Below are 20,867 nucleotides of genomic sequence, written 5' to 3'. Positions count from 1 at the left end.
GAGCAACATGAAGGTGCTTCGTTCCTGAATGAATCAACTGTTAAAATGATTCGGTTCAATCGCAACATCTCACTTATTCACAGTGACTTTCTGCCACCTACTGGCGGTTTTAATTTCACATTTAATTTCAACATTTTATGTCTTATATATCAAAACATTATTTGTCACTGCAGGTTAAATGCATTCATGTCCTGCATTAAACAGTGTGTAAATACGTCTAAATACCACTTCAGATGAAGCTTCTGTGTGTCTTTTGCATTACAAAGATGAATTTTGTTGATACTGATTTAATTTGTCTGGAAACAGCCCAAATGTCTTATTCTAAATAACTGATTCCTTTAATTAAAAACAACTAGTTTGAGATTTATAGGCCTATCCAATGGGTGTCAAACTCAGTTCCTGGAGGGCCGCAGCCCTGCCGAGTTTAGTTCCAACCCTGCTCCAACACACATACCATGTAGTTTTCAAATAAGCCTAAATGATTAGATTAGCTGAATCAGATGTGTTTAATTAGGGTTATATCTAAACTGTGCGGGGCTGTGGCCCTCCAGGAACTGAGTTTGACACCCTTGGCCTATCCCAGTTTTGCCTCCCTCCCACTGTTAAAAAGTAACTAAGTAATTACAAACATTTTATATGAGCTACTGAGTAGATTTTTAGACTGGTACTTTTACTTGTACTTAAGTAAAATTTCCTTAATGTAATGGTACTTTTACTTGAGTAGAATATTTTCGTACTCTTTCCACTTCCGCCTGTAAAACATTCTAGTCACTCTTAAAAATGTTTAGCAACAAAAAAGAAAAAGGTATGATGAGAAATTATACTTTTGAATGTATTTGCATAGCACACTTCATTTGGACTATGCCTTAGTTAACACTGTAAGGCTTGATATCACAGCTAGCCTATAACCTTCTGTCTCCTCACCTACACTTATCTTGGCCATTCTGAAGGACTGCTAACTGGGTGGTTCAGTGCTAGCTTGCCAATGGGAATTCTTTCCACCTGCTGTTTCTAGCATTACCATAAAGCGGAGTTCATAATGTACCGTAAGTCTATCTCCCTGAAGCCACAGTGGGGGAAGACAGAGTTGTGAGGACCTGACCAGATGCTTTCTGTGCTGGAGATGTCATGCATTGGCCTAGGGGGATTGAAGAGCTGGAACAACCAGCGCTAAAAGCCACTGCTATAATGCCTGCTTTAACCCACTTTGATTTTTAATATTTTTATTATTTCCTTGGCACATTTTCAGCAAGATTTGGAACGGAGAGATGTAGATATCTGCAGGTCCATTGTGTTCTTACGTATTCATAGAGGTGTGTAGGGGGATGGAAGAACAGCATGATGCAGATAGCAGTTGTGTCATGAGTGTTGATTTTTCTTAGCCTCCACAACCTTTGTATTGATTTCTCAAAAGCCCTGGAGCAGATATGCTGGGTTCATGATTTTTAAATGTTTTTCAATGCCAATGTGCATAACTTATGTGTATCTCCTATTTCCTATGGTGCACTGAAGAAAAAAATTATAATAATTTGTTACAGACAAATGTTTGACTGCACATAGAGAATTATATTCATTGAAAGCGAATAAAGTTTAGAAACAATTACATCACAAATAATATAATAACAGACAAGTTAATCAGACAATCTGTGTTTTCACATTTTTTCAGTGTACCATACTTAAAATATTTTCTCCAGCTATATGAAAATCTAATTTTCAATTAAGATAAAACTAAAAACTTTTACTGTTTTTTTCACAATGTGTCACGTTGCACTCGAGCAAGGAACGAGGAGACACGGAGATTTCCAGTTCTGAGTTTTATTCCAGAAAACCAATAACACAGACCGTGGCGCTTCGGGCATGGACAAACACACATGACGTATAATACCAGACACAGGGGCAGGGAAACACAGGGCTTATAAACATGGAGAAATCAACAAGGAAGAACAGAAACAGGTGCGGGGCAATTACACACAGGGCTAGGGACAAATTAACTAATGAGCAGGGAACGAGGACAGGAACAGAAAGGCCAAATATGGACACGAGAGGCGGGGGAACACGAGACACAGACTGACACAATGTTTCATTTAGTTTGCTATAAATAATGACAACTTCTACAAAAATGCATCATATTTTCTATTATGTACCAACAAAAATGAATAAATAAAACAAAATAAACTCCTGCTGTCAGTAAAGCTAGCCTGTATAGTCTGTATAACACTCCCAAAATACTATTTAAACAAAATTGTTTCTTTTTTCTATGGAGAGTGGACAAAACTGAAGTAAAAAAAGAATAAAACTATGATTTTCCATTAGACAAATATAAAAATGCTCTTTAAATAAATGCCACCGTTGTTTCACTTTTTTCAGTGTGTTCTAATGCAACACAATAAAGTTAAAAATGCAAACTTTATTGTCCTCTGGGCTGCACTGCCCAGCATTAAATCTCATTGGCCCCAAATCCTGCTGCTCTTAACTAAAATAAACCATCCAACATCCAACTAGAATGGTGATGAAGTCAAGTCGTACGGCAGTTTTGCATTAAAGATGGTAAAATTGCTTAAAAACTGTCATCTTGTGACAGATTAGGACCTCTAACATGTACAGTGACAGTAGTCTGTAAAATGTGCTACCAATTTCCTATAGGCAACACTTAAAATCCATCATGAGTACAATTTGCTTGCTCACAGGTTAGAAAAACATTGAGAAATAACTGTAATATTTACTCAACCTGTGAAAACAAATACACTCAGTGTCCCTTAGCAACTATTAAAAGAGTTTATGATATCCGGATATTCAGAGCTCTAGCTATGAATTTACAGAGCACTCATGATGTTTCTCGGTGCGTGTTTCTCTTGTCACTTTTATTGCCCTGAGTTGGTGCACAAGAGACCAACCAAAGGGTATGATCTGGCATGGAATGTGCTGTAAAAGATGAATGTGTGTGATTTTTGGAAGTGGTTTAAAATTACATGATGACAGCTTCTTAGGGTACTCATAATATTGGCTATGCGGTTTGCACAGAATCTACCAACTCATCTAATCCATGTCATTTTATTCAGCCGATAAATTCAGTCTTAAAAATTAGCTTTGTTCTTACTGCTATTTGATAACAGCCACAGTAAAACAAATATATGGGTCAATGACGTGACGCCTACATTTTCTGTCCGATTGCATTTTTGCATAAATGCATAAAATGATGCCATATATAAGAAGTACCTCTCCCACATATGTACCAACTTTAATTTTTCAAAAAACATTAGTTATTTGTAATTTTTCTGTTATTCAAAGAGTCAAAACATCAGGTGGTGTGAGCATCTGGCCATACCTTTTGTTTTGGAAACATCTTTGAAATTACCCTAAATTTATTCAGATTAATTTTCTGCAATATTTGGCATGTTTTCCAAAGTGTTTTGTAATCCTGTATAAAATTGCAAAGCATTTGTATTTATATTTCCATCATAATATTCAAACAAACTTTGTCTGATAATCTCCATTTTATGAAATATCATGTGGTGTGACCATCAAGAGACTACCATTTTGGTACTTTTATGTTGAAATCCATTCAAAGATAATCCATCATATAACAATTTGCCATGGACCCATAGAAGCATCAAGCTGGTTTGTAACTTACATTTACATTTATTCATTTAGCCGACACTTTTATCCAAAGCGACTTACAATTGCTATATATGTCAGAGGTCGCACGCCTCTGGAGCAACTAGGGGTTAAGTGTCTTGCTCAGGGACACATTGGTGTCTCACAGTGGATTCGAACCCGGGTCTCTCACACCAAAGGCATGTGTCTTATCCACTGCGCCATCACCACCCACTAACTCTCTTTCAAATTTGAAAAAAATAACCTTTTTAATGGCTGGTATGTAGTTACCACATTTGGATATCATGTGGTATGACCTCAAAAAAACAATGAACATTAAGTTGTTTCTACAAGCATTTATTTTTATCATAAATTTCATAGTGACCTTTCATGGGAAGCTAGCTTGTTTTGTTGAAGTGGCTGATTCTGTGCTTGTAAATTTTGACTGAATTTGAAAATATCATGTCGTGTGACCAAATATCATGTGGTGCGACCAATGCAGAGTGTTTTCCATTATAGATAAGTGTCCCAGATTCAAAGTTTTTGTGCTTTTATAGTCAATTAATGGTTTATGTACACAAAATACTTTATTTTAATATAATTTGGAATAGATTTTTATGAAGTTTGGGTAATTTCGAGCGGTTTGTGTGTAATCTTTGTACAATATGAGAAAAAATACAAAAGAATAGGAATTTAGAGCAGCTAATTTCAGTGTGGTAATTATGCATTTATTAGTCATTTATTATATATTTATTAATAACTATTTTAATCTATTTTACCAGATTCCACTGCCAAGCAAAGTAAAATAAACTCTCACCATAGGCAGCATGTTAATTCTGACCCTGCAGTCTAGCACAAACTCCAGATGTAATTTTCTGCTGTAAGAAAGATATTTATGATTTCATCTCAGAACCTGAGCCAGCAACTCTAAATTGACCCTTAGCAAGACCCGTCCTTAGTTACTGTTGCTACGTCAGACAAACCATCCGACAAACCATGGCACTTTTATGCCATACACCACAAACAAAGTCTCAGAGTTAAAATTTAGTCATTTTTTTAAGAAATTCAAACAACAAATACTGTTTTGTGGCTCTTTAATGTGTCGTGACAGATCGCTGTAGCACCTCAGTTCAAGCGGCATGTGACCGATCATCTCTTACTAGTTATAGCACAAAATAAACATGAATGTACATCAGAAGGTATCTAAAGATGTCAATAAACACTATTTTTCAAGTTCAAGTCCACCGACGTTAATCTACTCTCCTGTCTGGTTTGTTTGTCGGACAATAATGGCAGATTTGGTATTATGATTGCTCAGATTGTCTGTTAATAAAATTCCGGTGAAGGGTCAATTGAGCAGCCAAGGTTGGACAAAGTTTAGAAATAACTGGGTCTAAAAAAAATGACTGCAGTTAATGCCATATGCTGAACTTTTCACACGTTTCCTTAAATAGATTTTTAATGATGTAAGATCTTTGGTGTCATTTGGAGCGACCACTCATCATGTGGCGCGACCAATAATAGCAATAACTGAATTAAATAAAAAATAAATTAGCTAATTTCTGTGGCTGAAATATGAATCACTGCTATAGTATGCTTAAGTGAATGGTATTTTAAAAATAGTTTTCTCAGTTTTATGCAATTTACAGAAAAAAGTCTGCTAACTACAATTAAAAAGGCAACTCTGAAATTATAGAACAAAAATATGAGATCATTATTTACAAAAACTCAAAAGAAATGGAAATAGTTTGTTTCTAAACACTTCAGTTTCTGAGAACATCTAAAAAAAATGTTAAGCATGTTAAGGAAATTAATTAATTTTAATATAAATCATGGTCGCACCACATGATTCATCTAGATGAAAAAACACTGAAATCGCTTAATTTAAAATTTTAATATGAATTTACGTGTACACAACCTTCTTAATGTTTGAACAATTACAAAAGATATGACTATAATCTTTTATACGAAAATCCTTATACGTCAATGACCAATATATAAAAAAGCTGCATGGGATAGCAGTAGCTTACCATGATTAATCGTGAAGAACTGAGACACTTCGTAACAGGAGACGTTGACAACCTGTCCGACCTCTGCATTGTACCAACACCAAAAATCATCCCACTCGGTACGACATCCTGAAATACACAAAAACAAAGAAATAACTAATAAACAGATAGGTCACACTTTATTTTAAGTTCTCACTGATAAATAGACAGACAGACAGACAGAGGAGCAGATGAAAAGCAGATGATGGACATTAAAATGGCAAAGGAGAGTGATAAAGGGCATAGACACACTCGCACATAAAATTGATAAAAAGGTTTAGATAAGCTAGGCATCTCCACTCTTCACGGGTGAGCATCTGTCTGAGGAATATAAGAAAACTGTGGAAACCGAAGATTCTGAGCATAATGAGAGCCACAGGGATCATATTTGGTCATGACTACATAAATATGACTGCCACATCTAAGCAACCGATCTTATTTCCACTGCTCACAGATCTATATCCTCAGTATATTATAAACACATACAGTACACTAATGTTGTTATTGTTAACTAAAACTGTAAAAATGATTTCCACTATTTCAAATAAAGCTGAAATAAAATAAGTATAAATATTATATTTAAATAAATAAATAAAATTAGAAATGTTGCCATGGCATTCAACTGAAATTCTATTTAATTACTAACATTTTTAAAACTAAATTGGAAACAAAAAATAAATTAGCTAAATAGCTTTGTTTGTTCTAAATTGTATTTGCTTAAAAACTTAACAAAAAACCCATAACAAATTTGTTAAAACAAATTAAAATAAAAAGTGAAAAAAACATTATATAATAGAACAATACTTAAATAGGCCTAATGCTCATATCTAAACACTGACAAACTAAATAGGTATTAAATTGGGGAACAGATTCATCCTCACTGAAAAACTGTTGCTCACTTCTAGCAGTTCCACAATAATACATAATATAAAAATTCCTAAAGTCTGCTTCAGGTTTTCAAATCATTTTTTTATTTAAAACCACTCTCATTTTTTCAACCTTGAAATATCAGTTTCAAAATCATTCTAATGCTACAGATGCTGTTTCTTTCCAACACTCCTCCCAAACGTCTATTCTGCATATGAACAATATAGCGAATATATTATGTCCAGATTACATCCACACTACACACATTCATGCTATATAGAACATACTCTTTTATGGAAGTGATTACTTATTCAAAAAAAGTACCTACTAAAGAGAGTATGCGATTTTGGATGCAGCCTCTGTAAGTTTGTTGAGTACAAAATTGCTTTACAGCAGCAACAAATGCACATGTACAGCTATTCACTGTAATTATGACAGTGATTTCCACTCACTTAACTGTAGGGGGCTTCAAAATCACAAGAATGCACAAAACTATATACATTTGTTCTTAAATGATTGCTTAATTTCAGTTCAGCTTTTCTAATTTTACTCACTTGCCACTTACAGCTACTTATCTCTCTTCACCATATTTTAATGTACATAATTGTCAGTCCTGTGTCAATGTGTGTGTCATGTGTTCCCGCTTCATGTTTCCATATTTGGTTTGTTTCCTGTCCTTGTTTAGTGTGATTATCAGTTAATTCTTGTCCAGCTGTGTTTGTCTCATTATCTATGATTATCCTGTGTATTTATAGTCCTGTCTGTTCAGTTTGATTTTGTCTGGTCTACTCTTACTCCCCGGTGTTCCTGTGTGTCTGCCTTGTCTTGCCCTGTTTGGAATTATTAAAGACTGTTATTTTGAGTTACATCCTCGTCTTCGTGTTCCTCGTTCCTCCCTGCTGTGTGCACCGTGACAGAAGACCAGACCTAAACTGAAAGTAAGCGGCGCCCCTTGACCTTTTGTTTTGTTCCTGCCTGCCTGTTTCCCCCGCGGCATGGAAGTCGCCGCTCGTCCTTCCGCCATAGCCCGCATATGCAGCGTGGGAGTTCGGCGGGATCGCTGCGAGTCTGCTGGCCGAGAGTCCCTCAAGTCCGCCACCGTCCGCGGCTCACCCAAGCCCGCCGTTCGCAGGAGATCAACGCCGCCATCCACGGCTCACCCAAGCCTGCCGACTCCGGCCCGCCAGCAAGTTCCTATGGATCCAGTCCACACATCACGACCAGGAGTGCCGTGCCATGTCCCCGGAGTCATGGTTTTTAAGTCTTGTTGTGCCCACAGGAACATTTTAATCACCTTGTCATGTCGGTCTTGTCTTGTCCACGGAGACTCGTCGGGGTCGGGGTCGGGGTCGGGAGACTCGTCTAGTCCTGTCTGGTCAGTTTGATTTTGTCTGGTCTACTCGTTACTCCCCGGAGTTCCTGTGTGTCTGCCCTGCCTTGTCTTGCCCTGTTTGGAGTTATTAAAGACTATTATTTTGAGTTACATCTTCGTCTTCGTGTTCCTCGTTCCTAACTGCTGTGTGCACCGTGACAAGTTTTTCAAATTATTTATTCATTGATCACATAGAACCACAACAACACCTGACATCATCAACCAGCCTTTGCAGTAATGGAGAAATATTTGAGAGAGAGCGATAAGACTGAACATCATAGGGAGAGATGAAAAAGTATATGAGGAAAAGTATAATAAGTGTGTAACTCTCTGGAAGGCACAGACATTTATGGAAGCCTGGGCTGCTCCCCACTGGAATGAGAGACTTTGAAGGCCCAATGCCACCTCATTAATATAAGTATTATATACATTATATAATACTTATAATGTATTACATTTATTTTTTATGGCCAGGCCATCTGACTGCCTGTGTTGTCTCTAACAGGACAAGCAGAATTATATCAAATATGATTCATGAAATGTGAACATGTTACTTATAGACTTCTTGAGTACAGTTGTAAAATGATTAAGTATTTGAAGATCATTTTTGAAAAGCACATCTTTAAGATTCTGAAACTGATAATGGCATTGAGTTCTCAGTAGTGCATTTCACTGAAATAGCTAAATGGCTGTGCCTCTGTGTATTCATTCAGTGCATTGACACAGACACTAAGTAAAAACATAATGTATTATATTAATATGATAGTATGTATTAATCCTGATATGAAATGTTATTTCATAGCTATTTATCAGAAATCTTTCCTTTAATATATTTAACAACTGTATTTGCCTTTAGGGACTCTCTATTTTATTATAAATAATCTGTTAGGTTACCATGAATATGTACCAATGTGCCATAATCTACCACCAAACATCTAATTCACCACTTGAACATAATACCCTAAAACAACAAAGCACATTAAAAAATTATAATAATTAAAGTCAGCTTGTTTGTTGCCATTTGGAGATAATTATTGCAGATACACTTTTATTGATATCACTTTGAAATCAATTTAAATTAGAATAAAAAAATATTAAGTATTCCCAATTGCTTTTAAGAGCTTGACAGAATGATAATAGCAATGAACATGGCATTCTACATGCTTTCAAGTCATATTTTTATTCAAGTAAAGATATTTGGAGAAATATATAACAGCAAATCATTGAACCCATCACTTTCACAGCTACCGTTTTTTGGTATTTGATAACACATGAAATAATGCCTCTCCCAGTGATGATGGAAGGGAGGAAAGGGCAAGAGATGCACTGTGTGTAATGTGGCGTGCAAGGGCAAGATGTAAAACCATCCAATCTTTTTTTTTTTTTTTCTGGGAGTTGCTGAATGAATATAATTTAATTGTAAATTAAGGGGCTCTGCAGTTTCTCAACACTTCCATGGTATAATTTTCTCATTTTTAATATATCCTATTGTTCTCCATAGACAATAATTTCATGCAGGAGAACATGTTGTACTGAACGCCCACCTGATTGGCTGAGCGTTAAGAAGTGGCCACTAAGTCCTACCCAGCATCTTTCCTCTCTAACTTAGTGTCAAGTCCAGGCCACTCTGTAATACATCAAAAGAGGGACATGGCGCCTGCCCTCCTCCCCTCTGTAAGATCAGTGTTAATTAAAGTCTATGTGGTGTAACAAGCAAAGAAACGTGGGTTTCAATTAAGAAGTCAAGGGCAGCATTTACACCTGCACTGATTCTGGTATACTGACTTCTATAAACCTCTGAGTATGTCTGAACCACACTAGCCAATGCTCTATAACAATGGAAACGAGACACCTATATCAGCCCAGGGAGGCCTAATATCTGGAAAGATTCTCATTTATCTTAATCCTGGATTAGTTCTCCAGCCAGCTTGCTTTGAGACAATCACCTGAGGCGTAAATGGGATAAATTACTCTAAAGCTGAAGGAAAGTATGTCATGGCAATGCTAATTGGCTGACAACACCACAAGAAAGTGCACAGTCCGACAGGAAACAGGAATAATATACAAAATGTCAATTTGACACTTTTGAGTGTCCTCTAAAAACAGATTGGGTTCTTAAAAATATTATAAAAAGCAATGTTAATATTAAAATATATAATGAAAATTAACATTTTTTAAATAATAACATGTAAATTATTTAATTAGACAGAAAATACACTAATGATTTATTACAATTTAAAATAACATTTTTTTTTTTGGAATATATTTTAAAATCTAATTTTCTTCCTGGCCATTGCTCCAGTCTTCAGTTTCACAAAATCCTTCATAAATTATTGTAATATGCTGACTTTGTGCTCAGTTATTATAAATCATTTTTTAACAGCAACATTTCAGCTTATTGACTACATATAATCTTAGGAAACTCATTATATTTTGCATTCTAAATTTTTAAATGATGTTTGCTCCACTAACTTAATTAGGAAATGAATTTGGGGAAGTCGTAGCCTAATGGTTAGAGAGTCGGACTCGTAATCCAAAGGTTGTGGGTTTGCGTCTCAGGCCGGCAGGGATTGTGGGGGGGGTCTCTCCACCCTCAATACCACGACTGAGGTGCCCTTGAGCAAGGCACTGAACCCCCAACTGCTCCCCGGGCGCCGCAGCATAAAAATGGCTGCCCACTGCTCCGGGTGTGTGTGTTCATTGCTGTGTGTGTGCACTTTGGATGGGTTAATTGCAGAGCACAAATTCTGAGTATGGGTCACCATACTTGGCCGTATGTCACGTCACTTTCACTTTCATTTGTCTCATCAGCATTTGTCATGCCCACAGAGGCTGCTTTCTTATTTGTATACTTTCATTTGCAGGTATGAGACAGTGCTTGAGTCACCACTTACAGTACTCTGCCAAATAGAGTCTCTTGAGAAATTAGAAGATACACCGTTGAGATTTTTGAAATATCATTTTGCTGCATTACAAAGACAGATCCTCTTTATGGAGAGTTTGTGGTCGTGAAAATTACTGGAAAGGCATTCTCTATGCAGGAGCATCGTATAATTACATTTCAGTGTAATTCATAATCCCTTGTATCAGTTTAAACTCTGCTAAATATAGTTTAAATGCCAACAGTGACTAATGATAATGAAATTCTGCTCAAAGTCCACACAACTGCAGCTAATATGAGCTTTAGTATGAGGTTCAGTGCAAAAAGATACTGTCATTTTAAAATCTTTCCAGAGTTTGAAGGCAGCTAAACTGAAAAGAGTTTCATTTACATATAAAAGAAGGCTGTGTCCAATGTGTTAAGAGTGTGTATATTTAATAAACAGATCTGAATATTAAACAGCATTGAATAGTCATGTGCTTCATCTTTCCTGCTGCTGTAATGTGTGTTGAGAACACTTGGGTGTCCAAACCTGTTTATGGAAATAATTTAATTAGCTTACTAAGGGTGGTACAGAGGTCACCATTGATTTCATGGAAAACAATATACTACTCTGGAGTCTTCAAGGATGTCCATATGGACAGGGGCGTGTCTACGTGGTGGCCAGTGGTGGCACCGGCCCCCCCTGAAATTTAGCTGGCCACCCCAGGTGCCCCCCCCCCCCCCCCCCCCCACCAGATGTCTTGCGATAGGCTTGTTTTTAGTTCATTTCTAACTGTATCTGGCGTGTCTTGGCATGTGTAGGCAGCTGTCTAGGGCCGCTTTCTTCTCTTCTTTATTAATTTTAGACATTTTAGCGTGATCTAAATGACAAATGTCGAGAGCGCATAATGTTACGCAATCATGTAATGCACGAGCACAAATCTCTCCACTCGCAAGCGGATTTCCTTCAATCGCACAAAACTGGACGTGTGCTTTTAAATCTACATTGTTCTTTTATGAATTGGCTCGGGTCTCACTCAGATATTGTGTGTATGCTCAAACGTTTTCCTCACATCACTGAAGACCAGAAAAGCATTTTTTTTCTAATTCAAGTGAAGAGTAGGCTTTTCTCACTAAATGGAAGCAAGCTGAATATAGTTAGCCTTCTCTAGTTATTCATTTTATTAATACTTATTTTAGTTAAGTGCTTAAATTGTAAATATGCATTTATTAAATTATTTTATGTCGTACATTTGTATTTTGTTGTTTTTGTATATAGTTATAGAAGCACATCAACCAGGTTCCAGAAATAATCACTAAGGCTGCTTCTGAAATAAGTGGGGGTGCTCTCTTAATGCACATTTTCACATATTTTGTTCCTTCTATTGCTATCAATATGCTGCTACTTCGAGAGTGAATCCCGCATAAATATGCAGATGTCCTTCCCAAAACTTTTCAACGTGTGTGTGGGCAAAAAACAAAGTTCTACATTTTAAATGGATTGCTTAGAAAGCTCGCAAAGTGTGCTCATAACCAATAAAGCTGTCACTCTTTGTTCATCGCGATCTCACAAAGTTCTGTGAGGACCAATGAATCTCACACTGTGCAATTAATAGCCTATATAATATAGGCCTATTAACATCGTGTATCCAACCCCTCCCCCCGGCCACCCTCTTTTAAGGCAGTGCCCCAGACTGGCCCCCCCATTTAAAATGCTCTAGACACGCCCCTGCATATGGAACAACTCAAAAGATATCTATCTATCTATACTGTTGTTTGTCTAACATTTTTTTTATTTTATTGCATTTAATATGCCTAACCTTATATTTTATTTCTGTTTTGTCGAATATAATGCAAACCAACCAAAGGAAAAAGGGAAAGCCACAAACTGGAATAACTGGAAGAGTTAAATTCATTTCCTATTAAGTTTACCTAAACCATAAATATGTATGTATGTGTATATATGTATACACACACACACACACACACACACCGGCCACTTTAGTTGGTACACGTGCAATTGCTTGGTAACACCATTTGCTAATCAGCCAATCACATGGCAGCAACTCGATGCATTTAGGCATCTAGATGTGGTGAAGACGACTTGCTGAAGTTCAAACCGAGCATCAGAATGGGGAAGAAAGGGGATTTAAGTGACTTTGAACGTGGAATGGTTGTTGGTGCCAGATGGGCTGGTCTGAGTATTTCAAAAACTGCTGATCTACTGGGATTTTCATGCACAATCATCGCTAGGGTTTACAGAGAATGGTCTGAAAAAGATCAAATATCCAGTGAGCGGCAGTTGTGTGGACGAAAATGCCTTGTTGATGTCAGAGGAGAATGGGCAGACTGGTTAGAGATGATAGAAAGGCAACAGTAACTCAAATAACCACTCGTTACAACTAAGGTATGCAGAAAACCATCTCTGAACGCACAACATGTCGAACCCTGAAGCAGATGGGCTACAACAGCAGAAGACCTTATTGTCATCCTGAGAGGATGTGCCGCTCCTGTCAGCTAAGAACAGGAAATGGAGGCTACAATTCGCACAGGCTCACCAAAATTGGACAATAGAAGACTGGAAAAACGTTGCCTGGTCTGATTAGTCTCGATTTCTTCTGCGACATTCAGATGGTAGGGTCAGAATTTGGCGTGAAGAACATGAAAGCATGGATCCATCCTGCCTTGTCTCAACGGTTCAGGCTGGTGGTGGTGGTGTAATGGTGTGGGGGATATTTTCTTGGCACCCTTTGGGCCTCTTAGTACCAATTGAGCATCGTTTAAACGCCACAGCCTACCAGAGTATTGTTGCTGACCATGTCCATCCCTTTATGACTACAGTGTATCCATCTTCTGATGGCTACTTCCAGCAGGATAATGCACCATGTCACAAAGCTCAAATCATCTCAGACTGTTTTCTTGAACATGACAATGAGTTCACTTTACTCAAATGGCCTCCACAGTCACCAGATCTCAATCCAATAGAGCACCTTTGGGATGTGGTGGAACGGGAGATTCGCATCATGGATGTACAGCCGACAAATCTGCAGCAACTGCGTGATGCTATCATGTCAATATGGACCAAAATCTCTGAGGAATGTTTCCAACACCTTGTTGAATCTATGCCATGAAGAATTAAGGCAGTTCTGAAGGCAAAAGGGGGTCCAACCCGGTACTAGCAAGGTGTACCTAATAAAGTGGCCAGTGAGTATGTATATATATATATATATACTTTTTTAAAGACAACATAAGTGTACATGTTTATCCATAAAGTGCTTTATAGATCATTTCTAAAGTTGACTAGGCTGTTATGAAAAGACAAAAAAATCAATATTCCTGAAAAGCAGTAAACCTCTGTCTACAAATATTACGGTTAATGCATCTTAAAACCTTAGTGAACAGAATCATGCCTAAAATATGATTCATTATCCTTTGATCACTGACAATGAAAGCACAGTGCAAGGAGTTGTATTGATCCTCTGTACTGATCCTCACCCTTCATCAGCAGCCAAAATTGAACTTCTGTTTGAATAACTGCCTTTAATCTCCTAAATCTCAACACATAATTGCATTCTTTATTTACTTTGCCTGACCTGGGCTTTATAGGAAAGTGTAATGCTTAAAATTGTAAACCTAGTTTTCAGCTCACCAGTCAATCAGAAACACTCTCAGTCTGAGAATCATGCTCATCACAAATCTCTCAAAAAATCATGCCCATCTCAAAAAAATGTCCAATTACCAAACAGCAAATGGACATTAAGGACATAAAGAGATGTTAAAGGGGTCATCGGATGCAAAATTCACTTTTCAAGTTGTTTGAACATAAATGTGTGTTGGAAGTGTGTGTACACATCCATCCTATAATGATTCTGAGATTCCGGTCAGAATGACGTAGTTCTGTACAGGCCGCTCCCACAATAGTTGATTGACAAGGCCGTCTTACCTTAGACCCGCCCTGAGTGAACTGAGTGAGCTGTAAACAGTACGCCATTGTGTCGACTCCGTTGCAGGGGAAGAAAAGATGTCTCCGATTAAGCGACTGAGGTGTTTTGTTGTTGGATGTAATAATGAATAAAGCAGTCATCATTTACTCCCGACATCTGAGCCGCTGAAGACGTAGAGGATTAATGTTACTTTCGCTTTGAAGTGAATGCGCCGATCCCCAATCTGCCTAAATGCATCTATATTCGCGTGAATCATTTGTGATTCAGGGTCATCTACAGAAGAAGTGAGTATAAGGGTTTTTTATGAATCTTTGCAAAATCGCCTTTCCTAATAACGTGCTAGTTAGCCAGTTTCGCAGCTACAGTATTGCTCGTCACCCTATGGAAGAGAGGGGCGGGGTCAGCAGAGCTCATTAGCATTTAAAGCAACATGGACTAAAAAAGGTGTTTTTTACACTACCATTCAGAAATTTTAACCAAAGTATGTTATAGACATTTCATTAAGACCCTAAAGAATCATATCAACATGTCGAAAATGGGCATCCGATGACCCCTTTAAGTAATAAGGATTATAATTCAGATGGGCGAGCTCACCAGTGATATTGTTGCTGTTGCGGGCCTCTTGTCTTTGAGTGTGAATGCATTGCTCTTGAGCCTTCATATGCTCAGCCACCACAGCACATGCTGGATGAATCGTTTCCACCTGATGATGATTAAAAAAAATGTGTGAGGCAAATGAAAGCACAAACTGCAATACATATTAAGAAAACTGCATAAACATGCTGAGCCTATTAGAGAAAACTGGTTAAAGAGCAGTTTCACAATTTCAGTCACTTGCCATTAAGTCAAATTGACAATCAGGAAAAATTCTAACATTTCAAATATAATTTTCATTCATTTAACTTTATTTGTGTTTTACAGAAGAAAGATCACATGGGTTTCGAAAAGACAAAAGGGTGAAGAATAGTTATTTTTTTGGGGTTAACAGATTTGAAATACACTGTATGTCTATATAAAGGATCTAAATATTTATCAGACTGAGACTTAAAACATCTTGTCAATAAACCCCAGCCACATGGCAAAATTAGTCTGAAAAATCTCATTATCTCCGAAGCAGCCATTGAACCAATTTGAGCCTCTCTTGCCATCACTATAATTAAATGTATTACAGATAGACAGAGAAATAGAGAATGAACGTATAACAAAATGTGTGGGATGCCGTCTCATCGACAACATAAAAAGGAAAAGTTGCTTCTGTTTCACCTCTTTGCTGCATAAAAAAAACCTGTAATGGCCGCCCACTTATTCCTGAGAGGATTGAGAGAGAGTCAGAGGTGGGTGAATGCTAATGATCCGATTAAGCCTGAGGTTACGGGGGAACGAGCAGTAGCAACAGATTCAGAAGTTCCTGAAACAGACCTACATCTCCAAAGGAAAACAGAGATGGTGAATAATAACAATACTAGGAAAAAAAGTGAATTGTTGTATTTATTCTAGAGGGATGCCACAGGGGTCTGTGTGTCATATCAATCATCCTCTACATGTAAATCGAATCAATAGTATGACGTCAGCATGGAAATCAAGGATAAACGTTCCAGATATGTTGACAATTATTCATCCAGTGGTGAAAGTCGTGTTTATGCTCCCTTCACTGAGCTAATAGGCAGAAATGGATTTTGTTGGAACACACGTTGATGCAGTCAGTGAAAACGCTAGTGTGAATGTGTTTACGGCTGTTTATGTTTAGAAAAGTCTGCATGTTTGCATGTTTATTTGCCTGCGAGTGCTTGCTAATGCTTGTGTTCTCTCCAAATTCAAAACCAGAACAGATGGTTGCACTGTTGGTTTCGGTGACCTCTGTCATCTGCTGGCAGGTGCGATAAGAGAGGAGGGGATGTGGATGAGTTAGGGAAGTTTTCTCAGGGTTAGATGCAGTGCATTTATACAACATAGTTAAAGAATGTCTCACAAATATGTCTCACATATCTCAAACTGAATCATCAGGGTCGACAACTGATTTCAAATACCAAGCAAAAAACACCCATCTTATAAAACAGAAGAATGGTAATAATTAAAAAAAATAAGTCGCTGTTAACCCACTATATTTTAAAGAACGTTATTGGTTGACAATTTGAATGGAGCCACAGGACAAATACCCATGACGTCTACCTGTGCACTACCAAAACACTGCAATGTTTCCACCAATTATATAGGTTTTTCTGCTTCTAGCCTATACACAAAATATAAAATGTAAAATTTAGATTAACATACATTGTCATTAATTACTCCAATAATGATTAAAACATCAAAGTAACAGTAATCCATTGAACTCCAGCAAAAGATAAGTCATTAGAAGGCACACTTAAAGTAAATTTAAACTTGTCAAAGTTTCACAATTGGCCTCAATTGGAATCTGACATTATTAACATCGAACCTGGTGCCAGGTTATGAAAAGATAGGAACCTTTTTTCGAAGAATAGTGACTTTTACAAAGCTTTCATATGGCTTGGTAATTCTTGGAATGCAGTATGCACAATGCATTTAAGTATCCACTGTTTTAATAGAGCTTTTGCTTTTGTTATTTTGGATTCTTATGTTTTACAGATGACAGAAGACAGGATTTCAACCAACATGAAGGTGAGTAAATGATAAACCCTAAAAGTTTATTCTTGGCTAATGATAAACCCCCCTCCCCACCCCCCACCCCCCACCCCCCACACACACACAAAAAAGTTGATCAAAAGGTAAACGAATCGATTACTCTGAAATGAGCCGAATACGACAGCAGAGTGACATATTTGGTGGTAGAGGATAAAAATAGACTGAAATTTACTGATCAGATATAAACCATAAAAGGAAATTGTATTTTGTTTTCATTTGCATTCTATAAAAATATAATTTGCATAAATGAAGAGCACTTTTGTAAAACTGAATGTTTTGTAGTTAGGGAAAAAGATGCAGGTTTGCTTTGAAACACCACACAGTATAATGGCAAAACTGTTTAATCAATTCTCCTCTAAATTTATTTTAAATATTTGTTTTTTTTTTATTTGTATAAAAGAAGAAATCAAAAAGCATCGGTTTAAAAAACAGACACACATCATGTTTTCAAGTTTGCATTTGTGTGTGTGAGTATCTATAAAGAGTGTGAATATTCAAAAGATTGATGGAGATTTGTGTGGGAAAATTTGGCAAGACAAACTGCTGCAGTTATTTAAAAATGTTACGCCACTGAATGCATAATTACCTCTTTTCTTATGCTTACATTGCATGTATCAGCATATTAAACCCAACCATATACTACAAATCTCCCTGGCATTTCCTCAAGCCAAGGCCAAGGCTCAACTCGGACATGTAGAAATTGTGAAGGGAAAAGTGATGAGAAAATACCTTGACGCATCACTCCAACAAATTTAATTTGAGCCACAGAATGTAAAATCGCTCTCAGAATCCCCAGAGTGAGTGAGAGAGAAAAAAAGTGCAGAGAAAAAACAAACAAACAAACCAGTTGCATCCTACCAGCACTGGTGACACATCTGGGCAATAAAGCAATTGGTTTCAATTAAACAATCCACAGGATTTGACTGCTCCTATGTGGCTCTAAAAGTCCCCAAAAGGTCATGTCTCCTATCACAGCAAAACCAATTACGGCACATCTGCTGATAAAGGGTGTTCAAGGCCGTTTCCATATGTCTCCCCACAAATTTGCATTATAAAATGTATCATTGGCCCAAAAATGGTTGAGCAGTGTGCTAAAAATCCCTTTATGGCTACATATTTAAATCTCTCAAACAGATAAGTAAATGGACACCTGTTGTCTTGAATCACTCTAACCTTTGCACTGGTGACCTGTTCAGAAATAGTGAATAAGTTAAGAGGGCAAATAAAGATGAAAAATAACTGACCGATAAGAATCCTCTTATTAGTCAGATAGCATCCAGTGGCCCTGAGGAAGAGGCTCATGAACACATGGAATCATTATTATAGGAAATGGACCTCCATTCAGGAAAGGAAAGCCATATCATTAGAGGGAGTACCAAACAACAACTACATTTAATTACAATATTGATTTGTGCTCTTCTTGTGGAGCCTGTGATCCTCAGAAATTATTATGATGATACAACTTTGCATAACACAAAGGTTTGGTAAACCTGGATAGAGTTTGTTTTGGCCAATTAGTCACATGAATTGCACACTTAATTTTCATGACAGGAACCTAATTTTGCCACTCGGGTTAAAACATGACAGTGTTCTTGTACTGGAAATGGTCATCAAAACATCATTAAAAGGAGGCCAGGATCTCAGGTCAGTACTGCTAATCAAATCAACATCTGTGACACATCAGCATCACAACATTAAATATAGCAGATACAGCACATTAAATATAGCACTGGACTGATCCCTAGATGATACAGTGGCGATCAAATGGCATGGATTATATTTCATCTACATCATTAGCTCAGTATGATGCCTTTTAAAATAAATGTATCTTTTGTGCATATCTATTTATTTTTACATTTATATTTATTCTCTCTCAAGGACATCTCTCCTAAATCTGCATCTATCCTAAATCTGTCATTCCAACAGCATACACCATACTTTGTCTACATCAGTTGTACAGTGTGATGCTTTCTAAAATAAATATGGAAATATCTCTCAAGGAAATCTCACCTGATTCTGGAAGCAAATGCTAATATTTGCCATGAAATTTAGGAAAGTCAAATCAATCTTATGGTTTGTCAAGCTATACCCAATTTAAAACAGCATTTGTTAATTATTTCATCATAACTATAATTACATATTCGTATGACTTCATATTAACTTGTTACAAAAAGGGTGAATAGAAATAATGATCATGTGTCCAAATTATACTGTAACATTACACAATATATACGTGAATATGTATTTTAACATACAATAAGGTTAATTGGGAAAATGAAATCCATAAATATGTTATACAACTAGCCTAACAATTTTTTTTTTTTATCGGGGACATGCAGCCCACAGCAGAAACCACTGGCTGCAATGCATATGATCAATTTGCAAAGACTTTCAATAATTTTAATCTAAATCATGGAACTGCACAAAACTGATTGCTATATAGCCTATAGTGTATCAATAAAATATTACAATATTTTGTATAAATGTTAAGCGCATAGAATCACACATTGATTACTTACTGCCTTCCAGTTGCTCTGGTGAATCCCCAAACTCAGTAAAACGGCGACCAGTCTTACAGTTGACCAAGTTCTGAAGAGAAACATAATTAAGGCTCCGGTATAATAGGAAAGAATGAAGTTTGTTAGTGTCTAACTAAATAACACAGGAGGCTCTGTTAGTACTCTGGATGTTTTCCAGAAGTCTCGATGTCTCCAAACATACTGCAAGCTGCCGTTTGGCACAAATGCTCAGTCCTACATAATGTCTTATGGAGCTCGTAATATTTGTAATTGAATCACGCGTCTCTTCCTCATAACAGAGCGTCAACAACCTGTCGTTGTGAGTTCCCAGCCCACACTGGGCAGAAGAGTGGCGCGCGTGGGGAAATGAAGGCACGGTACGCCTCCCCTTTACGCACGAAATACCGGTGACTTCACTCATTAGATAAACTCCGATTTCCAGTCACACACTTATTAAAACTGTTTAGGGGAAAACACACAAAACAGCCAAATTGCCCGCGAGAGAATGGGACGGAGGCTTGCAGTTACGTAAATTCATGAACTCCTGAAACAATTAATTGGAGTAAAATATTATTGTTTATAGTATTACAGTCATTCTTGAGACATGGGACAAAACGTGTCCAGCAATTGTAACTGCTATCAGGTTTAACAAATTAAAATACTTTCAATTGTAAATGTTGTGGGGATTAATAATTGGAGGTATTTAACACAATTATCCCCTTCGATTTAATGTGATCATTATTATGTGAAATCTATGACAATAATTGTCTTCTCACTACATCTTCTGTCCACAGAGAAGGGTTCAATCATTCGTATGCTATAAAATGGTTAAAATGTTTTATTTATTTTTTAGGATAAAAAGAGCTTGTTTTATCAAAAGCAACACTTAATAATATCTCATATCAAAGCAAGGTTGTTTTTCAGTGACACATGCATGTTTCATAAGGTTTCAAAGTTGTGTCCCCACTTTTTGTCAACACCGTCAGACATTCCTTAAAA

The 20,867-nt window shown here is 37.0% G+C and overlaps 1 protein-coding gene across 1 annotated transcript in view; it reads right to left on the bottom strand.

Annotated features, from left to right (window-relative positions):
• The window catches only part of ghrhrb (growth hormone releasing hormone receptor b), a gene marked incomplete at both ends in the record, with an annotated part of 31,797 nt that extends 11,845 nt beyond the window's left edge, over positions 1-19,952 (bottom strand). The window contains 3 exons of the mRNA XM_079432019.1: positions 5,625-5,732; positions 15,283-15,391; positions 19,869-19,952. Of these exons, the coding sequence (XP_079288145.1) occupies positions 5,625-5,732; positions 15,283-15,391; positions 19,869-19,952 (301 nt within the window). The remainder of the gene's footprint in view (positions 1-5,624; positions 5,733-15,282; positions 15,392-19,868) is intronic.
• Positions 19,953-20,867: the final 915 nt, after the last annotated feature.

Source organism: Barbus barbus, assembly GCF_936440315.1.
Source record: "Barbus barbus genome assembly, chromosome: 13".
NCBI classification, from domain to species: Eukaryota; Metazoa; Chordata; class Actinopteri; order Cypriniformes; family Cyprinidae; genus Barbus; species Barbus barbus.
The sequence above is the reverse complement of the archived record's forward strand: the minus strand, read 5'-3'. Positions and strand labels throughout refer to the sequence as shown.